A 15,247-nucleotide genomic window follows, 5' to 3' on the forward strand; every position below is an offset into this window, starting at 1 on the left:
GCCTTTTTTGCAATCACATCTTTTGTAGAACCAGTCCTGTTTCAGCTTCTTCTTTCAACTAATCTTTGTCACATGTCTGTTCAAAGATGAATTCCTCCCAGTTTGCTTCTTAAAAAAAACTAAGTAATCTGTTTTCCCAAAATTGAGTCTCTGTTGCCTGTGTGGTTTATTTCTTGGCTCCATTTCTTCATCCTCCAGCTGAAATTCAATTGTTACATGGTCACTTTGCTATTGGGCAAAGGTAGTTCAAAGAGCTGATGATGTCTGGCTTTTTGGTTAATAGCAGACCTGATTTTGTGGGAGTGTCATCTCCTCTTACCCAGATCACTTCATTTACCCACTGGGTCATTGTGTTCTCCATTGCTATACTTAACAGGATATTTCCCCAGGAATCTGCTTTGACACTAGCTTCCCATTCCTCCCTGTTGACCTCACTGCAATTCAAATCTCATATATGGTGTAAATTGCTACTTTGTTCAGTAGTTTTCTTTAGAAGAGTTGTGTCCAATAACTTTTCTTGATAGTCAGCTTTATTCCAAGCTCTTGTCATGGGGATGGGATGGGGGATTGATATATGCCACCATGAAACCTCTTTTATTCTGCCCTTTAGATCTAATTTTCAGATGGATTGCTTCTCACAACAAACATTATCCCTCCACCCATTGTATCTTCTCTGTCTCTTCTCCACAAAGTGTATCTATTGTTCCCCCAACTGTAGATCACCATTTTTTAGGAGTTTGGTTGGTGGTGCTGCCACTTGCTGGTATGTCATTAGCATCACAAAGAGCCTGAACATATCATTTGACACTATCCCCACCCTGACAGTACAAAGGAGATGCAAACAGCAATAGACCTATTTGTTCTTATAGGGCTACTTGCAAACTGATAGAAGGCATAAACAGTGGAAACTGTAACAACCATAACTTAATTTAAGAGTATGAGCTCATGATGCTGAGAAATAAGAGTGGGAATGGACTCCATATATTTATCTAGGTCTTTTTTTAAAAGTGTTAATTGTAATTGAACCCACAAAATGAACAGGTAGTTTGTTCCAAACATTCAAATAATTTTTCCTTGAGTGATTTGTGGGCCAACCTGATGACTGTTGCTAGTTACCTGGGAAATGTAGGTCTCCTACAAGAGAGACCTGGAGCAATGGATTGATGGACTGTAGACTTCTGTTCTACTGGTCCTTCTCTTACTCTACTTTTTCATGTCCTATCTCTCTTTTTTACTATCTCATAACTACAGTTATTATTTTTTTTTTTTTCAAACATTCTATCCCACTTTCTCTTTGCACATATTTTTCCAAGTCCAAGTTCCAAAATTGGAAAAGTCATGGATCTAAACACAGCAATCAAGTCACCCCTTTTTCATCAAATAAGAACAAACAGATTTTCTAGTCTCTACAACATATATGCTGTGCTAAGGCCATTTTGGTTGCTGTAATTTGCATTCTCTCTCTTTTTTTTTTTTTTTTTTTTCATAGGAACCCCACCACTGCTGCTGGGGTGGATAAAGTTTTATTATCATTTGCTTATTTTTTTTATTTTTATTTTTATTTATGTCCATATAGTAAAATGTCACTCTAACATTTGTTAGCAGCTTATGTCTCTCCAATAATCTTGTATGTGTGTATAAACATATTTACCTGAACAGCTGATGGTTGTATTAATAGATAGGTAAAATTGATGACTGTGAAGTTGTAGGACTTTGAATGTCTGCAATATACATTAGCTAAATTGCTGTATTTATTCATTACTTGAATTTTTTTTTTATCAATCTTCGGTTAAACCTGATTCACTTGAAGACAAACTTACTTCTATTGAAATTTCTGAGCAGCTCAATAATGTCAATGATGTTAGGCATTTCTGTATCTGGATGGAAAAGGAAATTAATAATTAGGTATATTGTACTGCTATCTTCTGGTAATAATTGGTAATAATTTTCTTTTTGAGTTGATTATATTCAGAGCCCTTCTGGTTGAAATAAAAAAAAAACTCTACATACAAAAATAAGCAACATTAAATACCAATACACAACATAATTTACAGTAACAAAAATTATTATATTTGCAGCAAAACATACATCAACTAAATAAAATAAGTTGTGACTAATAAAATGGTGCAACAATTGGGGCAGGCCTGTAACAAAGAGGGAAAGGATCTTTGTTTCCATGGTAATACTTTAATTCCCTTTGGAATCTTGACTCTCCTTTGTCTTCATACAATGTAAAGTAAAAGTCCCCCACTAGTCTTATTTTTTGCCCCTTCTGTCATTGAATCCTAGTTGCAGACCTGGATTAGGGTGTATTGTACTATGGAGAGGACCAAGGACATGTACTGTACATATTCAAGATAAAAAAAATATTACTCATATTAAGGCATTCCTTCATAAACATATTCTTAACAAGTAAAGCAGTATTAGTTTGAGCTGGTAACTGGTACATTTAAGTTACTTTCACAATCAATCCTTATGAAATTTCACATTAAACACAACAGTATATTACAGCCAACAACAATAGCAACTTAAGCTTGCATGTGCTCTAAGTTTATGCTGATTACTATTTACTGTTAAATCTATTCACAAGACCGTACCTGTAATAGTTAACAGAAAATAATTTCTGCTTTTGCTATGCTACAATTCACTTGAACACAGACAGCCATTCAGTTCTTATGAAGTGCCCATAAAACTATCATACTTTAAGAATGTAAAGGAAAGAAGTAATCATAATGATCTATATGCAAAGTTACTATATGTTAATGTAGGAAGTACTCATACTAAATACTTTTAACTCCAGTGCTACAATTCACTGGTGCTGTGAGCTAATCAACAACAACAGCAAGAATAACAAATGTACATATACATATCATTGGACCATCAACTATATGCTAAAAAGATATGAAAATACTTTAATTTCTTACCAGATATGTTCAGGAACCAAACAAGCAACCTCACTTTGCAGGGCAGCACTTGACTTATGCAATCTGCACCTTACATACATCTTTGTTGAAATTACAGCAGGAATAATAGATCAAATGATAAACTAACCTTTCTAAATCATGTGTTATGTAGATCAAATCAGCCTTTCATAATGAAGAAACATGATTACCATTACTAAACTTCTGTATGATGAGGTAGCATACATGGTTAACAACCATTACAAGAGTTACTACAAAAGTACCTATTTACAGTATTTCCATATACTGTATTGCATGCAACAATTTTTCCATGGATTAGTAATTCATACTACCCTGGAAGAGATCAGTCAGTGAGATTTAGCACCAGGCTATGTAATTGGAAGTCTATTTTTTATCTGCAGGTCTTTGGTTTGCTGTGGCTATTTTACAATAGAACTACTGAATTAACAAAAGATTAACAATGAAATAGGTTCAAGTCCTACTTATCATATACCCATTACAATGACTTCATTAGAACCCTTCCTCAGACCTATAAAACCTATCCATCATACCAAATAATGGAGACTATGAGGTAGATACAAGTCTTCATACCTCTTCAAGGCTTTACTTGATAAATAAAGCATCAATGTAACCTACAAAGAAAAAACACAAAATTACAAAGTAAAGGTATACAGAATCCAGAAGATGGCAGACATCATTACATTCACCACTCTCATGAAGAGGTAATGCTCTTTCTTGAAATATCACTGTTCTTGATAACACAGGATTATGCTGTTCTTCCACAGATTGCCTCAGAGGCTGTGATCTAATAGTTGTTGATTGAAGATCAGCTGGGCTACTAGAATCATGGACTGAAGGATTTTCCACTTCCTTAGTTCCATTTCTGATGGTCATACTTCAATTTTCAGCTGCATCTAATAGGATTTATCTGGAGGTTGATTTCTTCTCACATAATCACATGCTACCAGTTAGTGCCAAGTCATGCACTAAAATTGTTGATTCATGTCCATTAACAAATTGTACATACATATATCAGGGTATTTTCCCCCCCTGACAAGGGAGGTAGCCAAAGTCAAAAGGCATAATTCCACTCTCACCCATTTCATCCCCACATACTCCACTCCTATTACCCCTCCCTCTTTTCTTGGCTCCTTCTGGATGATGGGTTATCCCTGCATCTCGCCCACTGCCCTGGGTCAGAGCAATGCTCCAAGACACAGCACATCCACAGCAAGGCCATTTCATTTAATCAGTGACACCCCTCTCCATCCCTTCATGCAGAAAAAAAGAGAGGATGGGGAATCCCTTTGGGCTGCATCAAAATATCATTCACACATAACCACTCCCTTACCACAAAAATCTGATCCACACAACCTCTACCTGTCCTAAACCCACACTGTTTCTCACCAATTACTCCCTCTGTTCCTCTCCTAATCTTTTCGATCAAAACCCTCCCATATGCCTTCCAAACTACACTAAACAAATCAATCCCCCTAAAACTACTACACTCACACTTGTCCCCTTTTCCCTTGTAAAGTGGAATTACAGGGTGTTCAGTGTAAATTTAATAATTCTTTTATCTTCTGTCATTTCAGAACCATTTGAAGGATTTAATAGCAGTAAAGTGCAATGGATAGCTGATTCTGTGTACTATTGGTGGGTGTGAGAGCTAGAGAGCATGGACAACTGGAAAGCACCAGAATATTGGAAGAGAGTGACCTGCATCATGATGATTTGTGCTGGATTAAAAAATTCAGAAATCTTAGCTGCAGCTCAGTGCTCCATGAATACCATGAAGGCCATGAGATGTGAGCTGGACAATTGCAACGGAGATGTGGAAGCAGTGGCTAGCAAGCGTTCTGACTGTCTGCACAGTGAAATTTGTTGAGAAGCTGCAAAAAAAAAAGGTGTGGCAAGATCCAGGCAAGGCAATGCAGACCTTGGTGAGGAAGATGGGTGTCGGAGTGGCAACTATGATGAAAGCCAAGAAACTCATCAACAAGGTCAAACACCCAGGAGAGCTGGGGATGCTCTGGTTCTTCTCAGACGAGAAGAACTTCTGCCAGGACCAGTTGCACAACACGCAGAACAACAGGTGGCTAGCCTACAGTCTGCACAAAGTCCTGCACTTCATGAAGACCAAGTTCCCTCAAACTGTGATGGTCTTTGGGTGAGTTTCCAGCGAAGGCCATGTCATGCTGCCCCACATCTTTGAAGAGGGACTCAGACTCACTTCAGATGGCTATATTGAGTTGCGGTCCAATGTTGTCAAGCACTGGGTGGAGAGGGTGGCTGCAGTAAGACCATGTGCATGACAGGAGAACTCAGCTTTGTGTCACACCTCCAGGAAAACCCAGTAATGGCTGTCTGAGAACTTCTATGACTTCACCAGTCCCAACATCTGGCCCCCCCAACTTGCCTGATTGCAACCCCATGGATGGGGCACAGTTGAAAAAGACACCAATTGTACCACCTGCAACACCAAGGATGAGCTGATTGCCAGGATCAAACTGGTGTTCTGGCATCTCTCGAAGGACACTGTGAAGGCCGCATGCTGCCTTGGAGGCTATGATGGAGGCTCAAGGTGGCTTCTTGAGTGAGCTGTATTTGGCAAAAGATCCTCTAAGAGATGCACTTTGAATTTTGAGAATACATAAATTTTTGGCCAAGATATGACTTTTTTTTTCCTTTCTGAAAATGTCAAATTTATCCTGAACACCCTGTATATAGGCACTCCTCCAGTCCTTCAGCACACTACCTTTTTTTAGGCAAACATTAAACAACCTCACCAGCCAGTCCACCATCACTGTACCTCCATTTTTTAGACACTCCTCATGACACCCATCTAACCCAGGTGCCTTACCTGCTCTCATCATTTTAATAACTGCTTTCATCTCATCTCTTCTTATTTCTCCTCCATTTTCCTCTTTCATCACTGTCTTTTTCTTTGAACTTCTGACTACCTTTCTCTATCCTCCTTCACATTTAGCGACTTCCTAAAATACTCTGCCCATCTTCCTCTTACCTGTCTCTTCCATTATCATCTCTCCATCTGCACATTTAACCTTTTCTTCTCTACTTGATTTACCTCCTCTTCCTCTCTTAATTTCCTTCCAGAACATTTTTTATTACTTTCAAAATTGTCTGTCATATTCTTACCCCTTTTCACATCTGCTTTCTTTTTTGCCTCCTTTATCTTATGCTTTCTTTTCTCTTTTCTTTGTACCTCTCATATAATTCCCTTATCCTATTTTGCAACTAATCTGTGAATACTTGTTTCTTCCCTTCTAACATTTCTTGCTTCATTATCACACCACTCACTACCTTTCCTTCTATTTCCTCCCATTTTCCTTGTTCCACACACCATCTTTGCACATTTTGTGACTCCCTCCTTGAAACATCCCCCATTCTTCTTCCACTCCTAGTTCTACTTTATCCTTCATTCCCCCCACTACTCTCTCAGCTTTTTCTTGTACTCCTTTTCTTTTTCATTTAAGCAGTTTACTCTAAGCACCTCCCTAACTTCTGTCCTTTTCCTCTTTCTCCATCTATCCTCAACTCTCAACTTACCTTACACCAAAAAATTATCTGATATTCCCCAACTCTCTTCCTTAAGAACATGTACATCCAAAACTCTTCCTACTCTTCTCCTGGTTATCATTATATAGTCTATTAAAGCCTAATGTACCACCTTTCCATCCACCATCCTCTCCCATGTGTATTTATGTTTGACTTTCTTCCTAAACACTGTATTTGCTATCATCAACTCTCTTTCTAGACACATCTCCACCATCAACTCTCCACTACAATTTTTTCCTGGCACTCCACACTTCCCAACCACTCCATCTATTGGTTCATCTCCTACCCTAGCATTGAGATCTCCCAATACCACTACATTGACATTTCTCCCCAAACCCACTATGAGCTCACTTTAATCTATCCAAAAAGCCTCCTTTCCTCTAGATTCTTCTCACTATCAGGTCCATATGCACTTACAAAGACCCATACCTCCCTTCTCAGTTTCACCTTTATCCACGTTAACCTTGAAGAAGACTCCTTCCACTCCAACACATGCTTACCTATCTCTTCACTTACTAGTATAGCCACCTCTTCTCTCCCTTGTCCTCTCTTTACTCCTGACACCTTCCCAACTACACTTCCAAACTCAAACTCGTCCCTACCTTTCAACTTAGTTTCACTCAATGCCAACACATCCATCTTTCTTCTCACAAACATACTGCCTATCTCTTCCCTTTTACTCTCATCTATACCACATCCACACACATTAGAAGACCCAAATCTTAGGATTCTGGTTGGAAAACTCCCAGACCCTCTTATGCTTTTGCTTTTTTTTAGGATTGTCCCCTTTGAGGCTACAGAGAGTAGGATGCCTAGTCCTATCCCCGTCCTGTTTTTGTCACCTTTTATAACCCAAAAGTGGGAACACTCAGTGGAAGTATTATTTCTCCCCTACCACAGGACAATATTAAGAGTGGGGGACAGTATAATGAAGGTACAGTTGCAGTATAATAAAGTAGTATCAGTTCTCTATGAATAGAAATCTTCTCTATCACAGACAAAATTATGTGTAGCCCTGGTCCATAGGGGGGTTCTGCCACCAAATTTCCTATCCATGTCGTAAAAAGCAATTAATGGGACCGAGGGTCTGAGAGGACTCCAACCATATTTGGGTCATTATATGTGCATGGTTGTGGCACAAATAAGAGTAGAATAGAAGAGATTAGTGGTTTGTCTGGAAGGGAAATGGATGTGTTTATGTTAAGTGAAACTAGGTTGAAAAGGAGTGAGTTTGAGTTTGGGAGTGTGGTGGGGAGGGTGTCAGAAGTGATGAGTAGGTGAAGGAGGTAAATAGTAGCTCTGTTGGTAAGTGATGAGAAAGGAAAAGGTATAGTGGAGTGGAGGGAAGTGTCTTCGAAGAGAATGTGGGCGAAGGTGAAACTAGTAGAGGTATGGATTTTTGTGAGTATATATGGTCTTGGTGGTAAGGAGATGTATGTATGGTAAGGAGAATATATATGGTCCTGGTGGTAAGGAGATGTATGTATGGTAAGGAGAGAAGAGGAAAGGGAGGCTTTTTAGATAAATTTAAATTAATGTATGGAGAGTTTTGGGTGGAATATAAATGGAGTGGTGTTGGGGGATCTCAATACTAGAGTAAGAGATGAGCCAATACAGTGGGGAGCTTTGGTGTGTCAGGTAAGAATTATAGTGGAGAGATGATGCTGGAGATGTGTTTAGAAAGGAAACTGATGACAGGAAACAATGTTTCAAAAAAGAGCCAAGAATAAATATACATGGGAAAGGGTGGTTGATAAGGCATTAATGGACTACATAGTTGTACCTGAAGGGAAGATTGGAAGAGTTCTGAATTTTTGTAATTTCAGGAGGGAGAGCAGGGGATTATCAGATCACTTTTTGGTAAATGGGGAACTGAAAATAGAGGAAAAGTACATACATACATACATACACCAAAGGCTTTTTCCCCCTTATAAGGAAAGTAGCCAGAGGAAAAGTGGAGAAGGAAAAGGGAGGGAGACAGAGAAGAGCTGAGAATAAACAAACTGAATGAAAAGGAAAAAGGAGAAAGAATAGGGAAAACTGGGAGAAATGTAGATGGTAAGGGATAGCGGGGAAAAAGAAGTAGAAGAATGGTTATGCTTTGAGTTGGAAGTCATAAAGTGCAGAGAAATGGTGGTGCCATGAGGGGGATGTGAGGGAACATGACAGGCAATAAATAGTGGGATGATGAAGAGGTGAAGGTGGTACATACATACATATACGAAGGCTTTTTCCCCCTTACAAGAGAGGTAGCCAAAAAGGAAAAGGCATAAAATCACCGTAAAAGGACCAACTGCAAGGCAAAACTAGGGTGTGAGGTACAAGAAGAGAAAAGTAAAATGCAAGGTGAGGGAGGCAAAGCACGGTGGGAGTTTTGAGCAAAAAAATTTGAAAATAATAAAAAAATGTTTTGGAATGAATGAAAAGAGTGAGGGGAGGTGAGTCAGGTTAAGAGGAAAAGGTAAAGGGTGCAGATGGACAAATGTTAACCTCTTCAGTACGGGCCTTAAATCTCGCGGGCAGCAGCCGATGCCAGCCGTACGACGTGTCGTAATAATACTCGCATCATAAAATATAGTCACTGCTAATATCGATCATTCTCTCTTTCATCCGTGAATTTTGATAACCATAGAAAATGTGATTACAGACAGTTTAGAGAGTATGTCATTACGGAGGGGCAACTACAATAAATATAATCAAGACGCCGATATGGCAGCCTCACGTATCCACTTGCTCCTCATGACGCCTACGTATGCGGCACCATATGGAAGGGGTTAATAGAAGTAAAGGTAATACAAGGATGAGCCACTTCCCAACATTCAACACAGTCCCTGGTCACTAAATGATCCACTCTAAAAAAGGTGTCAACAGCAACATCTGAGCAATACACAGTGAATTCTTTGCATTTCTTGCCTTCACATCTCATACATACATACATATACCAAAGGTTCTTTTCCCCCTTACACGGGAGGTAGCCAAAAGACAAAAGCAGAGAAACCACTCCCACCCATTCCATCCCCTACACACTCCACCTCCCCTCTACACTCTTCCCTCCCTCTTATCTTGGCACCTCCTTCACATCTCAGTGTCAATATATGTTGACAGATGTATAAAATTATATATATATAAAAAAAAAAAAAAAAACATCAAATGTAAATGTCAAATCGAAAGCTAATCTTACATAATGTCCCTTTAAATAGGGACACTGCCCGCTCAAGATACTTTTATAAAAATTAAAAATAGTAAATGATGCTGTACAACACTCTTACTTCACAAGTATGGTGTGCATACTTCAAATGAGTTTTCCACAAGTAAAAAAAAAAAAAAAAAAAAAAAATACAAATACAACTTAGTAACCAATATTCCAGTAAATTAAATATAGTCAAATAATCACTAAACATAAGTAAACAAGAGTAAACAAGATATATTTCTAGTGACCACTTGATGGCTTTGCAAAAAGTTAGTATTCCATTGTGTACAAGCAAATTCAATAACTGCTGATGCAAGTATTATACCTATAAAAAAGTGAACAAATACTCACTACACAAAACACCATACTATAAAGCAAGTACAGTACATTAAAGAAAGAACCTTACAAAGTGTAATTTCTGTAGTTACACATTTCCTGCATCCCTTCTCCAAAAGTAAGAATAATTTCATGGTTACCATACTAAATTGCACAGGGAAGCTGTAGAAAATACCTCTACCAAAGTGATTTATGGTGTAAGCAAGCAAGCAAAGTAACACTAACAACAGATATGAAGAAAAGCATAGGGAAACAGAAATAAAAATGTTACCAAACATATATCTTTTACCTCCAGATCCACCTCAAAAAAGCAATCTCCCTCATCTGACAGTTTGCGACTCCTGCCTGAAGAAGGTCCCATATGCTACAACAGAAGATGAGATGCATCTGAACAAAACTTGACTTGCAGTGTTTTTTTCTTAATCCAAGGAAAAAACCCAATTCTGCATTATAATTATCCAAGCAGCATATACAAAAGAAAAAAGAAAAATAATGTAAGAAAATATCTACGCAGGCATTTCCAATCATTCATATGCTGTCATGGCCCAAAATACTGGATGCTTAAAACAATTGAAGCAGTAACAACTCTAATCTAAAGGTTAACTGACAAAGCAGAACTGATGGTATCAGTGGTGTCAAATAGATTACTCTGTAAGTCTATTGCAATCCAAGGTGCTAAACCTTTACACTAATATACATTTTAATTCCAATTATGTAAATGAAAGATATTAATCCAAGATGCATCTGAAAATGAAACAATCATAGCAACCAATGGGAATGGGAAAATTCAATCAATCTCCTGCAATACAATGGAATTTAACAGTATCTTTAAAATATCAAAATAAAATTACCCAAATACCGTAATTGCAAATGGGTGATGCTAAAATCATGTGTTACTGATATTTTTAAAACCATATTTGACATGATAAAATGAAATATTCTGTGACACATAATATGCTGTAAGTTTAATCACTATATTTTTTTTTCCAACTCTGGAGAAGATGAATGTATAAAAAATATTCCTTCAATGTTAGTTTCTTATAACAAGTAGTTCATGATTTCACCTCTGAGAAAATTGAAAAGCATAAAATAAAAACTTAATTCTACAGCATTCTAAATTACCACATACTATGAAGTTTGAGAGTCTGAGAGGGTATACAAGAGGAGAAAGCTTAAAGTTAATGTGGGCAAAAGGTAGGTGATGACACAAGGGGTAGAGATGGCAGTGGGTTAGAGGCAAGTTGAAAAGAGGAAAGGTTAGAGGAAATGGAGAGCTTCAAGTAATTGGGGTCACATGTAGTAGAGAATGGAAGAGTAGAGGTTGTAGTGAATTACTTTATAAGGGAAGCAAGTAAATGTAGGTGGAGTGAAAAGCGTTATAAGAAATAGATATCTGGGGATAAACACGATGAGAAAAAATGTACAAGGGAGTGATTGTGCCTACATCACTCTATGGAACAGTGATTTAGAATCTGAAGGAGGCAAAAGAGCCTAAATATCTTTGAAATTAAGTGTTTAAGGATTATGGTGAGGGTTATAGGGATGAACAGTCAGAAATATGGAGATGAGGCAGAGGACAGGAGTGTACAGAGAGCCAAGAGATAGGATTGTTAAAAAAAATACTGATATAATTTGGCCATATCTAAAGAACAATGAAGAAAAACTTGCAAAATGAGTTAAAAGCAGTAGATGGATGGAATTTAGGGAGAACAAGAATACAGTCAAGGTATTATGAGTTGTGGGGGAACTGGATGCATGTCTGTCAAGCAAGGTTGAGAGGGTAAATGACAGAAGTGAATGTAAAATTGCTGTAAATGGATGTGGAAATGATACAGCCTGAAGGGACATTCTTGTAAATGTGGGGGAGGGATCATAATATGATAAAGTGGTGGTAAACTAGCTTTGGCTGTTGGGTCCTGTTGTTAAGGTGCTGTATTTACCTAGTTGTATTACACGGGAAGGGAGCTATGCTCGTGGTGACCTGTCTTTGTATCTTTCAGCATCAAGTTTTTTCTTAAAATCTTGAATAGTATTTGCACACACTATTTCTTTATCTAAGTTATTCCAGATATCCAGCACTCTGTGTGGGAAGCTATTCTTTTTCTGATCTCTTCAATAGTTATCCTGGTGTCTGGTTGCACCTACCTCTGACCCTAGCATGAGATGGGGACAGGGATGACCCTTCATCCATGAGGTGCCAATATAGGAGGGGTAACAATGGATTTTTGGATAGGTGTGGAATGGGTAAAAGGTAGATATATGCTGTTACCTGGCCATCCCCTTATAAGAGGAAAGAGCCTTTTGATATTCACCTAATTGTAGTTTACAAGATAGGAACAACACCTCATTATATGGTGATCCCTGTCCTCATCCACTCAACATAATTTATGTAGCAGTTGAGAAGAACATCACTTTGGACCATGTAATCAATTCACAATCTTCCTCCATTCACTCTTATCTTTTGCTCTTTCTCTACCTTGCTCCACACACTTTCTTCATGAATATAAGACCCCCAGTTTCCCATCCATCAACCTGATTTTTGGTCTTTCCAATTCCTTCCATTCCCTTCTGCTTTCTGCACTGTTTTTGTTCATCTTTCCTTACTTTTTCCATATGGTCATGACAACCTCAGAACTCTTTAATCTACCCTATCCAACAGCTATCTTTCCATCCCTTTTCTTCATCTCTACTCCACATTTACCTAGTTGTATTACACGGGAAGGGAGCTATGCTTGTGGTGACCCATCTTTGTCACTATCCATTTGTGTAACAACTACCATATTTCTAAGACATATGCACTCTTCCTTTCTGCCTTCCTTAAATTCTAAGTCTGCTCTATAGATTGCTTTAGGTACAATCACTCCTTACAACTTTCTCTATGCATTCATCCTCATTTTTTTTTTCTTTATGCTATTCATCAGTCTTCCCTGAGTGATTCATGGTCCTGCTTAGTGGCTGTTTCACCTGAAGGCTGCAGGTCTTCTGCAAGAGACACCAAGGGCAACAAGTTGACTGATTGATTCTACCCAGACATCTACTTGTCTCTTTTATTCCATAATTCACCTTTACATCCACTGTATAAATGGTTTGTGGTATAGCACTCAAAAGGAAAACTTGTGAAGGTTCACTACTAATAGAGAGGGCCAAAATATTTTATGATACCCATAAAAATAACTGAACTATGTGATGTGAAATGGGGTAAGAGTATGACAGAAATTTTTGAAAATAATAAAATTATGTTTTGGAAGGAAATCAAGAGAGGAAGAGGAGGTGAATCAAGTAGAGAAGAAATGGTAAAAAGTGCAGATGGAGAGATGATAATGGAAGAGACAACAGTAAGAGTAAAGTGGACAGAGTATTTCTGGGAGTTTTTAAATATGAAAGAGGATAGGGAGGGAAAGGTAGCTGCAGTGGGAAACACTAAGAAAATGACAGTGATGAATGTGGAAAATGGAGAAGAAATAAGAAGAGATGAGGTGAAAACACTTATTAAAATGATGACAGCAGGTAAGGCACCTGGGTTAGATGGGTGCCATGAGAAGTGTCTTAAAAAGGGAGATACAGTGATGGTGGACTGGCTGGTGAGGTTGTTTAATGTTTGTCTAAAAGAAGGTAGAGTGCCGGAGGACTGGAGGAGTGGATGTATAGTTCCACTTTACAAGGGAAAAGGGGACAAGTGTGAGTGTAGTAGTTTCAGAGGTTACATGAAGCAGCTTTGCTGCTGATGTGCTGTGTCTTGCTACATTGCTTCTGACCCAGGATGGTGGGTGAGATCCAGGGACCATCATCCAGGAGGAGCCAAGAAAAGGAGGGAGGGAGGGGTGGTGAATGGGAGTGGAGTATGTGGGGATGAAATGGGTGGGAGTGGGTTTATGCCTTTGACTTTGGCTACCTCCCTTGTTATATATGTATGTGCCTTCCCATATGGTTTACTTAAAAAATATAGTCACTGGCATGGTATTAGGCAGCTGGACATTTTTGATGGAATGATCTCCTGATACTTCCAATAATTTGGAAAATTCTATATTTTGGCACCTGTTTAGTCCCAAAGCTGCTGAAAGCCAGGACTTGTACAGTACATACATACATACATATACCAAGGCTTTTTCCCCCTTACAAGGGAGGTAGCCAAAAAGGGAAAGGCATAAAATCATTCCCACCCATTTCATCCCTGAATACACTCCACACCCCTCCCACCCTCCCTCTTACCTGAGCACCATGGTATCATCACACACCCCTGATGCAGCCCAACATTCTTCTTAGACCTTTTACTCTCTCCATTCCTAACCTTCAGACATGCCCTGTTACTTGTGTAAAAAAGAAATAATAATTAATAACTAAATAAATAAAAATAGATAAAATACATACATACATACATATACCAAGGCTTTTTCCCCCTTCAAGGGAGGTAGCCAAAAAGGGAAAGGCATAAAAACACTCCCACCCATTTCATCCCTAAATACACTCCACACCCCTCCCACCCTAAAAATAGATAAAATAAATAAACAGATAAATATAAAATAGAGAAATGTGTGTATATATATATATATATATATATATAATAACAAATAGAAAAAAAAAACTACAATACCTTCCTATCAACCATATCACACATATTCTTCAAGTCCATGAAAACCAAAACTACATTCTTAGCCTCTTCTTCCTCCTCTAAAACCCCACTCCTTTTCTCTGATTACTCAATCCATTTTCTTATTAATCCCCTAAATCAACAAATGCCCACAAGCTTTACCAACTAAATTTAAGAAAGTGATCCCTCTATAACTAATGCACTTACATTTTTCTCCCTTCCCCTTGTATAGTGGCACTATGCATACAACACTGGGTCTGCCAACTTTGAGAAATCGAAAAGAAAGAGGTGATATGATTACAGTATTCAGGTCACTAAAGGGGATAGACTGTACCGACAGAAGGGATCTTTTGATTAAGGATGGGAGGTCATGGGAACAAATTAAGAAAGAAATACACTTTTCCATATAGATGCATAAATATTTGAAATAATTTAGAAGGTGATATAGGCCAAACTGGAACAATAAAAGAATTCAAATCTAAAAATGATAACTTGAAATCAAGAATATAGAATACAGATTAAGGCGGAACTGTACATGAATCTGAGGCTAGGTATGATAAAACTGGTGAGTTGGTGATAGGACCCAATGAGTGTTGCTACTTTCCTGTATACTACAACACCAATCCACCATTA

The 15,247-nt window shown here is 38.2% G+C and overlaps 1 protein-coding gene across 13 annotated transcripts in view; it reads right to left on the bottom strand.

Moving 5' to 3' along the window:
• The window catches only part of Trpm (transient receptor potential cation channel, subfamily M), a 320,107-nt gene that overhangs the window by 48,484 nt on the left and 256,376 nt on the right, over positions 1 to 15,247 (bottom strand). For 6 of the 13 annotated variants that reach the window (XM_076191463.1, XM_076191459.1, XM_076191457.1 and 3 more), the window contains 2 exons: positions 10,316 to 10,390; positions 1,821 to 1,877 (listed from right to left, as the gene is read on the bottom strand). The exons of 3 other annotated variants lie outside the window; for them this stretch is intronic. In XM_076191463.1, the coding sequence (XP_076047578.1) occupies positions 1,821 to 1,877; positions 10,316 to 10,390 (132 nt within the window). The remainder of the gene's footprint in view (positions 1 to 1,820; positions 1,878 to 10,315; positions 10,391 to 15,247) is intronic. 4 more of the 13 variants (XM_076191466.1, XM_076191462.1, XM_076191464.1 and 1 more) reach the window with 2 other exon arrangements.

The sequence above is a fragment of the Oratosquilla oratoria genome, chromosome 10, assembly GCF_046742065.1.
Source record: "Oratosquilla oratoria isolate Oo_2021 chromosome 10, ASM4674206v1, whole genome shotgun sequence".
Lineage (NCBI taxonomy): Eukaryota > Metazoa > Arthropoda > Malacostraca > Stomatopoda > Squillidae > Oratosquilla > Oratosquilla oratoria.